Source organism: Solenopsis invicta, chromosome 14, assembly GCF_016802725.1.
Source record: "Solenopsis invicta isolate M01_SB chromosome 14, UNIL_Sinv_3.0, whole genome shotgun sequence".
Lineage (NCBI taxonomy): Eukaryota > Metazoa > Arthropoda > Insecta > Hymenoptera > Formicidae > Solenopsis > Solenopsis invicta.
This window is the reverse complement of record NC_052677.1, coordinates 2,426,558-2,445,000: the sequence shown is the minus strand read 5'-3', so window position 1 is coordinate 2,445,000 and position 18,443 is coordinate 2,426,558. Positions and strand designations below refer to the sequence as shown.

The 18,443-nt window shown below is 38.1% G+C and overlaps 2 protein-coding genes across 3 annotated transcripts; both read right to left on the bottom strand.

Annotated features, from left to right (window-relative positions):
* Window positions 1–2,109: 2,109 nt before the first annotated feature.
* On the bottom strand, window positions 2,110–5,344 carry LOC120359550. Of its 2 annotated transcripts, XM_039457482.1 has the most exons (3): window positions 4,216–5,344; window positions 2,337–4,063; window positions 2,110–2,230 (listed from the first exon to the last, which is right to left on the bottom strand). In XM_039457482.1, exons 1-3 carry the CDS (start codon window positions 4,745–4,747, stop codon window positions 2,162–2,164), a joined length of 2,328 nt encoding a protein of 775 aa, XP_039313416.1. In that variant the 5' UTR covers window positions 4,748–5,344; the 3' UTR covers window positions 2,110–2,161. The 2 variants fall into 2 exon arrangements, with proteins under 2 accessions (XP_039313416.1, XP_039313415.1); XM_039457481.1 differs by having other exon boundaries at window positions 2,110–4,063.
* Window positions 5,345–12,526: 7,182 nt separating this feature from the next.
* LOC120359584 lies at window positions 12,527–18,149 on the bottom strand. The gene is made up of 3 exons (XM_039457582.1): window positions 17,764–18,149; window positions 17,502–17,721; window positions 12,527–12,658 (listed from the first exon to the last, which is right to left on the bottom strand). The coding sequence occupies exons 1-3, from the start codon at window positions 18,147–18,149 to the stop codon at window positions 12,527–12,529; spliced, it is 738 nt and encodes a 245-aa protein (XP_039313516.1).
* Between the last annotated feature and the right edge of the window lie 294 nt (window positions 18,150–18,443).

Here is an 18,443-nt window from a genome sequence, read left to right as displayed (position 1 = left end):
TACCGCAAGAAACATTCGTAATGACATTCATTTGCGCCATGTGTGCGAACAAACAATTCGCAACCGTTTGAGAGAAGCCGGTCTTCGTTCTCGTGTTCGTGCACAAGTATCAAGACTCACACTCGTACATCGCCAAGTACGTTATCAATTTGCGCGCGATCACATAAATTGGACCGCTAGGGATTGGAGAAATGTATATTTCTCCGACGAATCACGTTTTTGAATTTATGGCAATGATGCTCGTATACGTACTTGGCATCGACGAAATGAACGCTATGATCGACGTTGCGTTATGCCAATACGATCCTACAACGGCGGTTCCGTGATGGTGTGGGGGTGTATATCACTTACAAGACGAAGTGATCTAGTGATCCTGCCACCTCCGGCAATGACGGGTGTTCGTTATATCAACGATATTCTACGACCACACGTTTTGCTATTAAATCGAACCTGTCGGAACTTTATTTTTATGCAGGACAACGCTCGACCTCATACGGCGAATATAACGCGACGTTTTTTTCAACGACACGCAATTAGACTGTTAAATCATCCCGCCAATAGCCCGGACTTAAATCCAATCGAGCACATTTGGGATGAAATGGAACGACGATTAAGGCGTCGCGAGGAACAGCCGCGAAATTTAGAAGAATTGGGAGAAATTTTAACGGAAATTTGGCACAACATTCCGCAAGATCGTATTGCAAGATGTATAAATATGCGAGAACGCTTGCAAGCAGTAATTGATCAGAGAGGAGGAAATACACACTATTGAACTCTCATGCGCGCGAGCGCATACACACACAGCAGAGAGGGTTTGGAGTCATTAAATACTGCAGAAGTGACGAACTGCGGGGTCCTTATCTCTGCTGTGATACATACATACACACACACACACACACACACACACACACACACACACACACACACACACACACACACACACACACACACACACACACACACACACACACACACACACACACACACACACACACACACACATCACACACACACACACGATGTGCAAAAATCCGACCGACAACCTCCACGTGGTGCACATTGGGTAATGCTAATGTCGGCGGTAGACGTCATTTTTCGGAAAAATGTACTGTAAAAAATGTATATCTTCAAAGTCTTGTAACTCGGTCAAAAAAAATCGTAGAGAAAACTTTAAAAAAAGCATTTTGTAGAGAAAATGTCATACTTTATGGCACTTGCATTGGATTTGTCGAGAAAAATTTTTTTATTGAGCTACAGGCTGTTAAAAATACGTTATTTTAAGGAAAAAACAGTGTATCTTTTTTGGGGCATAGTACTAAGAAATTGAGAAAATTTTTGAAAACCATTAACAGCATGTTAAAGCTGGAACTTCGAGCTTTAAAATGGTTTTTTGATTTTTTGTCTACGATGATTTTTCACGGAGTACGGATATCATTTGTAAAAAATGCAGGTTTAGCTTCAAAGTAGCGTAACTCGGTCAAAAAAAATCGTAGAGAAATTTTAAAAAAAGCATTTTGTAGGCAAAATGTTGTAGTTTATGAAGCTTTACTTGAATTGTTCGAAAAAAATTTGTTGGTCGAGCTGCAAAGTGTCAAAAATACGAAATTTTAAGGAACAAAACAGGGTGTGCTTTTTTACTGCATAAGACAAGGAAGTTAAAAGAATTTTGAAAATCTGCTGATAGAGCGTTAAAGTTGGATCTTCAAGCTTCAAAATGCTTTTTTTATTTTTTATCTACGATGATTTTTCACCGAGTTACAGTCATTTGAAAATAGCCTAATTTTTGGTGTCTGGAAAGTGTTCCCTATTTTCTTTTGAGTAGTGTATATATATATATATATATATATATATATATATATATGATAGTATATATTTACATTAGGGTGGTCCTTATTTATATAGGAAATTTTTTTTTTTTCAATTTAAATAGTAGGACCCCCTAGTTCTCTTTCATTATACAAAAAAACAACCCATATAAAATTTTAGATCGATCGGATAATATTAACCTGTGCCCCATCGAATTTAAATTTGAAAAAATCGATTTTTTAATTCTTTTAACTAATCAGTTTCTAAAAATTATGTTACGATTAAATAAATACCAAAATTGTGTAATATAGAACTTGTTTATTTATTTTATAAGTACAAAATCTGATATTTATAACTATAAGTATGGTTTATTTAACGTCTCTCGACTATGTCCTGGATACCTTTTACGATAATCTTGTACCGCCTACAAAAGAAAGAACATTAAATTATATATAATAAAAATTAACAAAAATAGAGGCACAATACAAATGGAAAAGTTGAAAAAATATCAGAAACGAGATCTTGCAAACCTGTAAAATAAATTGTTTTTGAGATTCGTCATACGTAAATTTTGAGTTAAACTCTTCCATCAATTTTACACCTCTTTCCGCTGTATCGTTTACCACTCTCAAAGAATTTATGATTTTCCTTCCTTTTTTATAACTATCCTGATCTTTCCAGTGCATAGGATCTAGTTGTAGAAAATCTTGAGAAATTTCGAACCTACCAAATAATTTTTTCGAATTATTCGTAATTATTTCCTGGGGAAGATCTTTATTAAGGAAGTATTCCAAATCATCTAATTTGATAAATAGTTTCTTTCTCATTTCTTCTGGTTCTTTATCGTTTTTTTCGTCCGCTTCATTTGTTTCTCTGTCCAGAAGTATCTTTTGTGCTATATCTCTTCTCTCTTCATCACTTATTCTTTCATCAAATATAGAAAAAGCCGCACATTCTTCATTCAAATACCATAAATGGTTAATAAACTTATTAATTGCTTTTTCCGCAACTAATTTGTCGTCGATCTTATAAGCTATCAATTTTTTTAGAAAATTGATATCGTTAAGAGGAGCTTCGATCGCGTTCGGAGCAGAAAACCATGCCTCTGCATAGCATTTTATTATAAAACAACAAATCCGTCTTAGAGCTTTTTCCTCCTTATGGGTTAATTTGAATTGTTGTCTAAACATATATATTTTTAAGCAATATATTGCTTTGGCCATCCATCGAGCTAAATGACATGCTCCAGGCTGATGAAAATGTATTCCTCGTGATGGTGTCTCTCCTAAGAATATTATAATTAATTCTAAAAATTCTTGATAATCGTCACGAGGTAGATCTTCTTCAATTTTTTTTTTAGCATAGAGTAATATCTCATTTGCATCGTCTTTTAACATTTCTCTAACACTTGCATCTGACAACCATGTTAAATATTGCGTTTGGTCAATATCTTTCCATGTATTTTTGAACCTTTTGAATAGGGGTACGTCTGGTCCTTTACTAGGAAAAAGTTGTATTTCGTCAAATACGCCTTGCAGTACAATTTCGAAAATGTGATGACGGCAAGCCAGAAATAAAATATCACGATCCAGTTTTTGTTCCAAAAGATAACATGCACCTTTCAAACGACCTGTATTGCTTGCAGTGGTATCAAAAACGACAGCTTGAACAATATCTAATAATGACCATTCGTGTAAGGTATCGTAAACAGCCGATGATATTTCACGTCCAGTTCCCGACGAAAGTTCAGGAACTCCTAAAAGTTGCTCTACGTTTGGAGCTGTAGCTATGACTGGAAGACGATCAACATTTTTTTTTCCAGTAATGTCTGGAAGTATCTTAGAATCCCAATGAATAACCACAAAATTTAAATTCAAATTGTAGAATTTTGACTTTACATCCAGTGAGATCTTTTTACGATAATATTCTCGAGCTGTCTTAATGGAAGTTCGATTAATGACGAACTCTTGTGGATTTAAATTGATAGCATCTACGCAAGCTGTCAATATGTGAACAGCGTCCCTATCACTAATTTTACATCTGTCTAATGCTGCTGAGAGTCGAGCAGTCAAAATATTTTTTCTAGCTCTTTTACTTTTTGACAGCTTAGGACTCGAAGAAAAATTATTTTCTGTTTCCGTTTCTGCATATTCTTCACTTTTTGATGTGCCGGGTTGGCTAGAAAATGGTATATCTGTTTCAATTTCCATTTCCGACTCGTTAGAAGAATCAGTAAAAGAAGACAGATAATCATGTACTGAAATATATAGAAAAAAAATAAAAGGTTGTATTAAATTACATCTCACATCACAATTGCAAGGACGCAAGATAAATACAGAATTACTGGAAAGAAAAAATTCTAACACTAAAAGTTACTTTGTAGAATTATATTAAATAAATGTCAGTTACCTGTACTTGCAATTTCACAATATTGTTTTCTTCTTCTTTGCAATTCCTTTTCTTCTTGCGCAGCTTTCTTCAATTCGGCAGTAGTTAATTTCATATCTATTCCCAACATACAACCAGGTCGTCCATTTTTCCTTTGCATAAGTAAAAATTCCTTATCTTCATTGATTTTTATTATATCTAATGCATTAGCATGTGCTATATCAAAGAGATTATTTAAGCTGTCTTCAAATTCTTTCTCTTTTTGTCTACAAGATATACTCGCTCGCGTTTTATGCTTTCCCAGCTTTTTGAAGTTTTCATACAGCTTCTTGCATTTTTTAATACAATCAGAACGATCTTGAGTTGGTATACGAGCCTTTTTCCAAAATATTAAACATTCGTCAATTACAAGAGAAGCACTGTCATGTAAGTTTAATTTCACTTCACGCATATTGTAAAACAATACACTTAAAACATCTCTTTGGCATGGTAATTTACTACCAGTAATTTGTTTTCTCATTGAACCGACAAGAAAAATAGGTTTTCGTGACATTTTCAAATTTGAAGAATAATGTATCAATGTAACTACTACGGTGTGGACGATTCGTGCACGATCCTGTTTCTGAGCGCCTCTGCGTGCGAGTTGTGTGTGTTAGTGACCGTGCACCAGCAAGAATTGACAATCGTCACACACACGAACACACATTGATTCGCACATTGCGGTTCTCCGTGCGCGACATAGGAACGTGTACGAACATCCGCAGCTTAGTAATTACAAAAAACAATTTTTATTTTTAAAATCAGCTGGCTAAGTGTACAGCGTTGTTGCCACAAAAAACAAAAGTCGACAATTATACTATTAACAATTATTATTACAATTATATTACCAATTTTTTTATTTGTTTTATCGTGTGTACAATTGACTCTTTGTACGACAAAACGAATGAAGGGAAGAACGATGTAAGTCCAATTTCTTTGAAAATGAGTTTGACACTTGTACAATTATTTTAAATTTTGGGTCCTATGGGGCACGGGTTAATATTTACTGATCGGTCCCAACTTTTGCAAGAAATAGTTATTTATATAATGGAACAAATTGAAGGGGTCCTGCATAAAAATATGTTAAGTTCGAAAATAAGGACCACCCTAACTTACATATAATAAGTTTAAGCTACTTTTTATTAATAAAAGATTAATAAAAATATTATATATATATATGTAACGCTGGTACTTTCTCGGTGTCGGTTACGGGATTTTAGGTTCAGGACCGGATGCTCGGATGTGCTCGCCGGATGTCCGGGTTCGTGTCGAAATGATAACGCTGTATTTTGGTAGTAAAAATGAAAGAGGTCAAAATATATTTAGCTATGCTTTAGTACAAAATGAAATTATACAGTTCCGATATCGTTATCGGATAATACTGAGCTCCTTGTACAACATTACGGCCCTCAATTGCGCGGTCGTCGGCCCGCGTGAAATCAAGAGAACAATCACGTGGTAGTCGAATAGTGTCGCGGCACTTAACGGCGCGGTCGTCGGCCCGCGTGAATTTAAGAGAACATGTCGCAACGTATTTGCGCGGGACTTAATATCTAAACGGAAAGGACTTTAACAATTCGGAAACGGACGGACAGTGACTAGGCGCTTTGCGCGCGGAAGTAGCAAGCGGGGTTGCTCGGTTTAACAACATAGATCTATATACAAAGTTCGCGGCGGAACGTGCGATGTCGGAACGGACTCGCGGTTATCGCAATGTAACGACTCGGATGAGTCGTGTGATCTACGGACGGCTTCGGTTTACGCTCTATGCGTACGGTATCCGTTTGTTAGAGTGGCCGCGCGGCGGTCCACTCTAATGCCGTGCTCGGGGCCCGATTGGCCCGTGCGGTTGACCGGTTACGGTCTCGGTACTCGACGCCCTCGCGCTGTGCGCGGGCTGTCGACGGGGTCGGCCGGTTCGGCTTCATCTCGCGGGGTTAGCCCGGGAGGTACGGTGGCGGACACTGGAACGGTGTCGGCGCGGACGGTCCCCGAGAATTCCCGGGGACACTCGGAACGGTCTGGTCGGAGTGGCCGGACGACGAGAATGCCCGTCGTCCGGCTGTACGGAAACGGAATTGCCGTGCGGGGAGAATACCCGCCGTACGGCGCAACGGATTCGGATCGGATTTAGCCGGACGTACGGGAATGCCCGTCGTCCGGCCGGACGGTCCGGATTGGCCGCGTGACAAGAATGCCCGTCACACGGCTGATCGGATTGGATGGCCTGCGCGACGAGAATGCCCGTCGCGCGGCTGAGCGGATCGGATTGGCCGAGCATACCCGGCCTCGGGGACGACGGTTTTACCCGTCGCGGGAAGGTTGGAACGAGAATGCCCGTTCCCGAGGAGGTGCTCGAGAATCCCCGAGCTAGGAGGCGCCGAGTATGCCCAGCGCTGGAAAGGATCCGATGAGATCGGATGTTCGGACGGATCTGATCTCGGCTGCTCGCTGCCGGCTTATATAGCAGTCCGCGCGGTCGTATGTACTAGTCAGCGCGCGTGGTGGGGCCGGCCGGAGTAGGGACGCTTGCCGAGCGTGGCGCGCGGCACGCATGGTAGCGCGTGATCGCGGCATGCTTAGCTGAACGCGCGCGCGTGTTTGATCTTACGCGTTGCGTTCGGCGGCGGAAAGGCGTAACGTTACATATATATCTGTCGAGAAGTAAAAACAAAATTAAAATTTATTAAACTTATTACGTAAAATCTTTTGCTGATTATTAAACCAAGTTTTTACTTATAGTTCGCGTTTGTAAACAAGGATTAGCTGCTATTAGTGCTGCAATTTCCTTTGTTGTAGGGCATTTATAAGAATTTAAATATGCATTAAATTCTTTTAGTACTATATTCTTCTCTTTAGCATTCCAACGTACGTTTGCACTTTATTTGTACTTTATTTTCTGTAATTAAAAAAATAAATTTTTTTAAATAGTTAGATAATAGATTTAAATGATTATTCTTTATTAGTACATAAAGCAACGTAACTTTTATTGAGTATATATACAATATATACATATATATATATAAAGAGAGAGATAGGATCCGAAAGAAGGAGGTTGTGGAATACCATTTTGTTTTTTGACAATAACTCAGTAAATATTAATGCGACACAATCCTAACCAACGTTAGTTCATTATATAGAGTTCTACCAATCAACCTATAGTTAGAACTTGATATAAAAAATGGGTATATAGAACGAATGTAATTTACAATTTACTGAAGAGGGGAAAAGGGATGCATTTGTAAAATAGCAGAGAGATCGTGGAATACTAGCAACTAATGTCATGAAAGGCTTTTATTTATAAAAATACAAATTATAGATTTTTTAATTTTTTCGACACTTAAATGAGTGCCACAAAACAAAGTTTTATGAACATTTGATAATATATATTTTATTTAAAAACATTTTTTTTAAATAGCCTTTTTGGCTTAAAATATTTTTTAAATAAAATTTAAATGAAACTTTTTGAAATAATTTCTTTGCTTCTAGTAAACATTATACAACATTTACAATTGTAAATTCGTAAGAAAGATGCACATGGTGGACGACCATATTTCACAACTATAGCCCACATACAACATAACTTTATTTGTCGAATTTATACACATATTACAATATGTATTAAATTCAATAATATTTGAAATTTACATTTAAGTTTTCAAGTTAGACTAAAGTTAAAAAATTAATACGTATTTCTCAAAAATATGTAAAGAGTATACACCTGTAAAAACTTTGCTGCTAGTAAAATTGAAATTCGGCTTTTATAAAAACACACTAACAAACACTAATGACCAGTAACCGTTTTACAATGCCTAAATAGACTGTAATAAATTAATTTTAACAGTTGCTTTTAAAATTTAACGTGAATTATGAGATATGATATTCCTCTACCACAAATATATTCTACGACCATCGTCCTTCTTCTATAATACAATAGAAATATATATCGTATAAAGTTTAAAAGAATTAATAATAACCATTTCGTACCTTGCACTTTATTATTATAAGTATTATTAATAAAGTCACCATCAGTAATATTACTCAAGCTAATGGTATTATTGCCATTATCTTCATTAATACTGTCATCTTTATCGTTATTGTTATCATCTTTATCACTATTGCTATCATCTTCATCACTACTGCTATTGTCAGTACTATTGATTTTATTATCAGTCTCAATATTGGCTGCACCTATTGCAGCGTTCAGATATTTACTGATGTTGAGAATATCAGCCTCTTTTTGAGGTAATCTGTAGTATTGCTTGTGTATATTCTCTTTATGTCCCATAAAGTTTGCTAATTCGGATACTTCATGTTCTGTTAATTTTAATTTGTGACAATTGGTTGCAATATGTTTCCTGAGAAGAATACCTCGCAATCTATCAGGATGACCAGCTCCGCATTCAGAAGCGAATTTGTGCATTTGATCACAAACTCTTATGCATTTATATCTCTGTTTATGGAAACCTTCTATGCCGAAAACATATGGATTTTTTGGATGTACATTAGCTTCATCTTGATACTGTATAAATAACTGTATACAATTTAAAAGATCATTATTTAATAACACAGGAACAGGTCGAGTTAGTTTTCCTCTAATTTGAAATCGTACCATATTTACGTGCAATTTCTTTTGCTGAATTTGAAAGGGTTTTAAAAAGATCTGGATCACTTTCTTCATTTAAACCTTCATAATTAGAAAAATCTTCTAACAGTACTCTTTGTATTTCACCAGCACGTCTTCTGTTATATATTTGCATAGAAATTAATGAAGTTTGACCTAAAGTTAGCCATACATCATATGAAAATTTTTCTTTCAAACTATTGTATGCTGCATGTCTTTGACTATTAACATAATTGTAAAGTTTTATTACATCGCTCATACTTGGAGCTACTTCTACTTTTCGTCGTCTCACGTGTGCTCTTGTTTCCATTACTGTTTTGTTAACTGAATGGCCAAAATCTTCTTTACGAAGAGAAAGAAAATTTTGAACTAAAGCCTTTTTAACAGGATCTTGATTTTTAATGCACTGTGATAGCCATAACTCGCCAACTTCTTTCAATAATGTACCTAATTGAAATGCTGTGTAAGCAGAACCAAATCGCTGAGTTTCTCAATTATATCGGGCTACTTGATACACAGCTTTAATGCAATCATCGTAATATTTTGGTTGATAAACTGAGGCAAAATCTGTAATTTCATCATTTATTTCTTTTAACGTATTTAGAAACCGTCCAAGTGTTCGTCGTAGTCGATTTCGCATCATATCATGTTGATGCTGCGGTTTATATTTCATACAAAGTTTATTACCATATCGAATAAGTAATTCGTCATATCTTACAAGACGAATAATATGATCTTCTCTTAATATCGGAAAGACCACTTTTTTTAAAGTTTGAGAAGCTATTTTATGAATTCTTCCGACCACGGTTCGTCCAAGGACTGTAATCTTTCGATTTTTAGAATATTTTACATTTAAACGTTTTCGAACATGATTTCGTAAGGTATTTTTGGAAAAAATCCATGACACATGTTGATACATGTTCCATATTCATAAGCCTTTTTGTTAAACTTAATATTTGGTCTTCTGACAACATGTAACTTACCATCATTCAACATTTTGTTTGTATTAAATTCAAATTCTTTTTGTCGACGTATTGTTTCAATAATTTTTTTACGTTTAAGACATCCTTTTGGTAAGTCAGCGAATTTCTTAACATCTTCTTCATTACGGTGTACACTTTCTAAATATTTTGCTATTTTTGATTTCAGTGCTTTACAATAAAAACAGTAATATTTTTTTGTGCCAGTACAAGAATTATCAACTCCAAGATGTGTATCATCACATCCTGACATACCTGTTGCATTTGCCGTTGTTGATAAATTCATAGATTTTCTTAAGCTGATGTTACATACACTCGTTTCATTTGTAAGTTCATCATAGCTTTCATAATCTGTATAACTAGCTGAATCTTCAGATGGTTCGTATTCTTTATCAAAATTATCCTCATCTTCGTTATTTTCCACATTTGTCTGCAGCTCATTCTCCACTTGTTCTGCTATCGTAATATTTTCTATTGAAAATGAAATGTTATTATATGTATATACAATTTTATTAAATATGAAAATAAGTAAAGGAATTTATATGTATTATATATATGTATATAATTTTAATAATATTTTTATTAATAGAATCTTATTTATTGTTAACTAACTTTCCATGTCTTCAATTTTAGGAAAGTTGTCTATCGTATATGTATTATTGAGATCATCCTCCATTTTATTGATTTCGAAAGAAATATTATTAATAATAGAATTTAGTGACAAATCATTTATTTCATTATTATTTAAATTGTCGAATACAGTTAAATTTGATGAATTACTCTCATCAGTTTGATATCTGCAACCAAATATAAAATATTTAATAGTTTCTTCATATGTGCATTAAGATAAATATACTTCGATCCAAATCAGTCATAAAACGCAGAGTTAAAATAAACTTGAACATAATTAAAATATAATTGCTTGACAAATTGAATAACGGTGCTTTATATGAAAACTATTTTAAATTATTTTAAAGAAAATTTGTGTAATACATTCAGCAATATAATTCATAAAACATAAATTATACAGGATGTCTGATAATTAATTATTAAGCTCTCGCATAGAGATAAAATGAACTAAACTGAATCGAAAAGTCCTGTACTATTTTCGCAATAGCTAATGATTTATTAATTTATAAAATTAGCCGAATTTGCTTGATCTATTGTCAAATTTAAGTGCGCGGTGAAATGCGGCCGTTTTGCGATCGAGATTGCTACGTGCGCAGAAGTTGTTGTTTATAAACGGTATTGGATTTAATTAGAGCGACGCGTAGAGCACACTTTTAAAAATTTTCTCGTACACTTAGCAACCACTAGATGATCGCATCTTAATTATTCCTGTTTGCTCATAAAATATTTATTTGTATATCTATATCATGTATATTGTTTTAATTTTATTGTAAATTGATAGCATTGACACAATGCTGTATCATGCATAATTTACATACTTGTTCCTAAGAAAGTATATTGCTGCTTGAATATTTCATATTTCTGAAATAATATTGAAGTAATTATAATTACAAAATACTTTCTTAGAAACAAGTATGTAAATTATGCATGATACAGTATTGTATCAATGCTATCAATTTACAATGAAATTAAAACAATATACATAAAACAGGAATAATTAAGATGCAATCACCTAGTGGTCATTGTTGCAAAGTGTAAATAATTTATTAATTATTTGCATTTTATTAAATATTAAATTATCATTTTTTTTATTATTATTAAGGGAATTTTATTACCTGCATACTTCCGGTTCAATAATCGTTTCAGATTTATTTATTTTTTCAGATGTTATTTGCTCACTAAAATTTTCATTAAAGTTTTTACAAAATGCGCGATTAAATGCAGCAAATAGAAGTAGTAAGACTATGCCGATTCTAATGCTGGAGCAATGAGGGGGGGTGAGGGGCGAGGGGGGAATGTAGGCGCGGGGGTGTACGTACCGCGGAGTGGGTGGTGACCCGCAGGGTCTGACGTGCGAGGTGGGTGGTGACCCGCAGGGTCTGACATGGGAGGTGGGTGATGACCCGCGAGACCTAACTTGGGAGGTGGGGGTCAGCCCGCTGAACTGACCCGCGCGTGGGAGTCAGCCCGCGGTCCTACCCGGGGAATGATACATGGAGTGGATGGTGATCCTCAAGATGCAGTGGGTGGTGTCACCCACTGATCTAGAGGTGGGATTGAAAGGTGGGGGTAAGCCGCGCGGCAGAGCGGTATGTACCGCCGAGGATGATGTTGGGGAGAGAGAGGAATCCCATGGCTTTGAACCGGCGTGTATTTTTAAAATACCGCGACGATTTCAGCGGTGGTTTTTCCGCGGCGGTTCTCCGCGGCGGTTCTCCGCGGCGGTTCTCCGCGGCGGTTCTCCGCGGCGATTTCGCGGCGGTTCTCCGCGGCGATTTCCGCGGGGCCCGCCGCCGCCCGCGCGCAATTTTCGCGGGGCCCGCCGTCGCCGCCGCCGCCGCCGCCGCCGCCGCCCGCGCCCGCCGCCCGCGCCCGCCGCCCGCGCCCGCCGCCCGCGCCCGCCGCCCGCTGCCGCTAGCGCGCGAAATCAGCGGACAGAGAAAATAAAAAACGTTCGAGAGATATAGAATATTCTTTATTAGAATTATATTTGCTGATGCAGCTCTCAAGCATGGCCTTGCCGTGTATTTTGACAGCGGCTCATCACAAAGGTATCGAATTACATCGAAGACGAATCGTACGATGTATCATTAGCCTTGAACACGTATGGTTCGCACACGCCGCTGCAAGTATGCACCGCGCGCAAGTCTCCTTCTGCTCGATCGAGATTTTTAATGTAGAGTGTCACACACTGATGCAAATGTATACGAATGATCTAGAATATTCTATGGGATCTTCGAGTGGTGGGGATACATCTTTCATGCCCCCGCTAGATGATGCAATTTTTCGTCAGACAAAAGAACGTATAATAGATATGTAATTAGCGCTCGGACATCAGTAGATGTCTTTGAAGCGTATCGAATCTATCATCGGCGGTCAAAGAAATTTCGCTGGATCCAATTGATCAGTGGCCGGAAATAATAATGCGCTTTTTGGAAGTTTACATCAAGAACGCGTTCTGCACATACTGTAATTCGTGTAAATAAAAAATTTGCGAGTGCTCCGAGACATCGTATAGTACGTGCTAATAATTGAAAATGGAGAACATTGAACGCGAACTGCTCGAGCAATGCTCGCAGATCACTACTCAAGAGGAGTGTCGTGCATGGGTAGAACAATGCGAAAAGTGCCTCGCACATCTCGAAGAATGTTGTAGCAGTGCCAAACGTCCTCGACTCACCGTTGGCTCCAGACAATCTATAGTGGCGAGAATCGCGCGACTCGCGGGTGCAAAAGCGCAATTAGAAAGACGTTTCGCGCACGTTGGAGGTGGTGCGCACGCTAGCACCAGTGGCAAAAGATCGCTCATCTGGCGCGAGATCGAGGCCGCGTTTGAATCACGTATTCTTATGGGTGCTGTCATAAACACCGATTATATTGAACCGCGGCATTTCTTGGAAGACGCTAGTGATTTGGTGATCGAACAAGTGCGAGACGCTATCGCGAAACATGGAAATGTGAAGGTGAATACCGTATTCAACGGTAAATTTGTAAACATTCGTGACGACCGCGATAATAAAAGTCTCGCGACGAAGAACTATGAACTATACAGAGCGTCAAATTTGCGCGAATGGTACGAGCAGCGTGTAATCGAAGTGATATTAGCGATGCTCGACGAGTTTCAAGAACGCGATAGCGGCTGGGCTTTACACCGAATCCAAAACTTAATGGTGAATATAAACAAACTTAATCCCATGCACGCGGGATGTTACTTCAAATTGTCGAAGGAAGCAAGCGACAAGCGTGCAATAATTAATGTGCAATCACAAGACAATGCTTGCTTCGCGTGGTCGGTGATGGCTGCCCTGTACCCCGCCAAAAATCATGCAGAACGGGAGTCGTCGTACCCACATTATTCGACTGTGTTAAAGTTTGACGATATACAATTTCCAATGAAAGTAAAAGACATTGGAAAATTTGAACGATTAAACAACGTGTCTGTGAGTGTGTACACAACCGAATTGGACAAAGAAGAAAAGATAGAATACGTTGTACCATTACGACTGACCGAAGATAAGAAGGGGAAACATGTCAATCTCTTCTATGTGGAAGATGAACACGACGTCACCCACGGCCACTTTGCGTGGATTAAGAACCTGTCGCGACTGGTCAGCTCACAGCTAAACAAATACGGACACAAGAAATTCATCTGCGATCGGTAAGTGTAATAATATAAAAAAATTTTCACACTTTTAATTATTGTTTAGTAAAAAAATAATTTGTTTATTACAGTTGCCTGCATTACTTCCACTTAGAGAAAAAATTGCAATCGCACGAAACGGAGTGCAAGAAAATAAATGACTGCGCCATCATACTACCGAGAGAGGACCAGAAATGGCTAGAATTCGACTCATACAACAACAAGGAGCGCGTACCATTTGTAATTTACGCTGATTTGGAGTGCGTATTGAAGAAGATGGAGAAGAACGAAACAGAGAACACGTCGAGTTTCGCGTATCAACACCACGAGGTATACAGCATAGCTTACTATGTTAAATGCTCGTTCGACGACGCGTTATCGATGTATCGTTTTCGCCGCGATAAGGACTGCGTCGTGTGGTTCGCGAAAGAGTTAGAAAATCTTGCGCATGATATGAAAGCCCGAATATCCGCCAATGTTCCAATGGAACAATTAACTGTACAGCAGAAAGAGGCATTTTTAAACGCGACAAATTGTCATATATGTGAAAAACCGTTTATATCAGATACGGGCCTTACCCGTAACGAGTGGCTTGATAATCGGCGGGTGCGTGATCACTGTCATTTGACCGGTAAGTATCGCGGTCCTGCCCATAATAAATGTAATATAAATTATAAGAATACGTACGTTATTCCAGTCGTTTTTCACAATTTGAGCGGTTACGACGCGCATTTTATAATAAAAGAAATTTCTACCGCATTCGAAGGCAAGATCAACCTATTACCGATTAATAAAGAAAAATATATTTCGTTCACTAAACACGTCGCAGCTACCGGTGTAGGAACAAAATCGGGCGAAGTACGAAATTGTATACGATTTCGATTCATCGACTCATATAAATTCCTAAGTGCGAGTCTCGAAAAATTGGCGTCGTTTCTAGGTATTGAACAATTAAACATTACTCGTTCCGAATTTTCCACATTGTCAAACGAGGATTTCGAACTTCTCACGCGCAAAGGCGTTTTTCCGTACGAGTACGTTGATGATGCTGAAAAGCTTTTAGAAACGCGTTTACCACCGCGCGAATCTTTCTACAGTTTACTGAGCGGACAGACGGTATCAGAGCATGATTACGCTCATGCCGAGAACGTATGGCAACGGTTCGCAATTGAAACGCTGGGCGAATACAGCGATTTATATTTGAAAACAGATGTCTTATTATTAGCAGACATTTTCGAAAACTTTCGCGACAAAAGCATGCAGAGTTACGGTTTGGATCCCGCGCATTACTATACATTGCCAGGCTACACGTGGGATGCAATGTTGAAGAAAACGGGTATAAGATTCGAGTTGCTTACGGACATAGAAATGCTACTCTACGTGGAACGTGGAATTCGTGGCGGTTTAAGCCAGTGTTCGGGTAGATATGCGAAGGCTAATAATAAGTACATGAAATCGTACGATCCGTCAAAACCGTCGATCTATTTGATGTATAATGATGTGAATAATCTGTATGGGTGGGCAATGTGTCAACCGTTGCCATACGGTGAATTTAAATGGGTCGAAAACGTTGACAATTTCGATGTAAACGCGATCGCATTTGACTCGGACACCGGATATATACTGGAAGTCGACCTTGCATATGAGAATCAGCTGCACGATCGACACAGTGACTTACCGTTTTGTCCTTCGAGCGATAAGCCTCCAGGGTCAAGGCAGAAGAAATTACTAGCGACAGTGCATGATAAAAAGCGTTACGTCATCCACTACCGCAATCTTCAACAGTGCACGCGTCACGGGCTTCGAATCGTAAAGATACATCGCGTACTTCAATTCGCTCAATCTACCTGGCTCCGCGATTATATAGAATTAAATACAGAGTTTCGAACGAACGCGAAAAATGATTTCGAGACAAATTTATACAAATTAATGAATAATGCAGTTTTCGGTAAAACCATGGAAAATGTACGTAATCACGTTAATATAAAATTAGTAACTCAATGGGAAGGCCGTTACGGGGCAGAGGCCATGATTGCTGCTTCGAATTTTCATAGTCGCAGCGTTTTCGCAGAAAATCTGGTTGCCATAGAAATGCGTAAACTATCGGTAAAATTTAACAAACCAATATATGTCGGTATGTGTATTCTCGACATTTCGAAAATCTGTCTTTACGAATTTCACTATGATTATATTCTGCCATTGTATAAAGATAAATGTAAGATACTCTATACAGACACAGACAGCCTCATCTATGTCATTGAGTGTGACAATGTGTACATGGATATGAAACGTAATATCGCGAGATACGACACGAGCGATTATCCCGCGGACAATGAATATAATATACCTCTTGCGAATAAGAAGGTTCCAGGGCTAATGAAAGACGAGAATTGCGGCAAGATTATGACCGAATTTGTAGGGCTAAGAGCAAAAATGTATGCGGTGAAAGTAGAAGGGAAAAAGGATACAAAAAAGGCGAAAGGTGTAAAGAATAGCGTTGTAGAACGAACTGTAACGTTTGAAGATTATACGCGTTGCTTGCACGACGGGATAGAAATGACTCGTCAGCAAGCGTGTATACGTTCGAAGCTCCATGATGTACACACAATCAAAGAGAAAAAGATTGCTCTCAGCCCGTTCGATGACAAGCGTTACATCTTGCCTGATTCTACTGAAACATTGCCTTGGGGACATTGGCGTATAACATCGTAACACATTTTTTATACTTTTTTAATACTTTATTTATAACATTGCATATTACTATAAGACAATTAATGCGATGCTTATTATTAATTTAAGTTGATTCTGCGTGACTCATTAAACAATATATAACAATGTAAGTTGATAATATTTCATGACTTAATATTATAACAATAAAAGGTGATACTTTTGTGTGATTTATTATTGTAAAAAAAATGAAAGGCGACATTTTTGCGTGACTTATTGTTATTACAACAACATTTAATGTAGATTAATTTTGCGTGACTTAGTACGAGTATATTCTTTCCGCTCTTTTGTATACGTTTGTGTATATTTAACGTTGCTTTGAATATATTTTTTACAATGTTTTTTCTTACAAATATATGTGTGTATAAAATCAAACAATGTCTCTTTTGTTTATCCACGAATTATGCGATCCATCGAATCCCAGCCATTTCACGTAGACTTTATCTCCTTTCTTTCTCAAAATTTTCTCGACAAGGAAAACGTCCGGATACTTCGCTTGATGTAATTCATGTTCGTAGAAAGCGCCTGCGATGCTTTTTCCACGATAATCTTCGAGGAGGTATGTGACGGGGTTCGTTCTTTGCACTTTAACGATCGTAAACACCTCGGTGGTCCAATTTGGTGTAAAGTTTTTCTCAAAAATTGTCTTGTGCTTGCTCACGCATACCTTAGCTCCGACCGTGAATTTTGCAGGAGCAGCGATCTTAACGTGACTATACACAGTGTTCAACAGCTTTTTAGCCGACGCCGGCGTTACATCCACAGGTCGCATGCCTATCGTTCTATGCAGCGTGTCGTTGTATTCGGAAACCAGACGCGGTAGCTCGTCGACCCACTTGTAAGATCCTTGCAACGTAAACATCTTCCACATCTTATCTTTCAAAGTTCTATTGAAGCGCTCGATTATCGATGCTTTTAACACCGAGTACGTGGAATAATGATTAATATGGTGTTTTCTCAAGAGTTTCTGCACATCGGCGTTGTAAAACTCTTTGCCCATATCCGTTTGCAAGTTGCGTGGACATCTTCCGCTCTTCCAAATTATCTCGGCGATGACGTCAGCCGTCTCTTTTCCGTTCTTAATCTTCATCCCTAGTGCCCATGCGAATTTGCTCAGCGCATCGATCATGGTAAGTATATAATGATGACCTCTGTTAATATTCGAATACGGACGCATCTCGACGATATCCGCTTGCCACAAGTCGTCGAATCCTTTGATTACAACACGTCTTCGTGGAAAATGTCTTCGAGCAGATGCATGCAATTTCTCGACGAGGCGTCGTCTCTCGGAGCTAATTCTCTTCGATGAACTCATGTTTTTTCGGTGTGTAAACTCCCGATGTAATGTATATCAGCTTCGTTTATTTTCTATCATCCTTCAGTAACCATTCCTTGTCTTCCGGTCTCTGTCGATTAGATAATTTTTCATACTCATTCTTCACCCGGTCTACGACCGTTCGATATCCATCCTTTACACGGTCTTGAGTCTTTTCATAACGATCCTGAGCCGTGTGATATTTATCTGTCAACCGTTCTTGAACCGTCCGATTTTTATTTAAGAACTGTTCGAAATCATTCGTCAGTCGTTCGTACCCGTCTTTGCGACGTT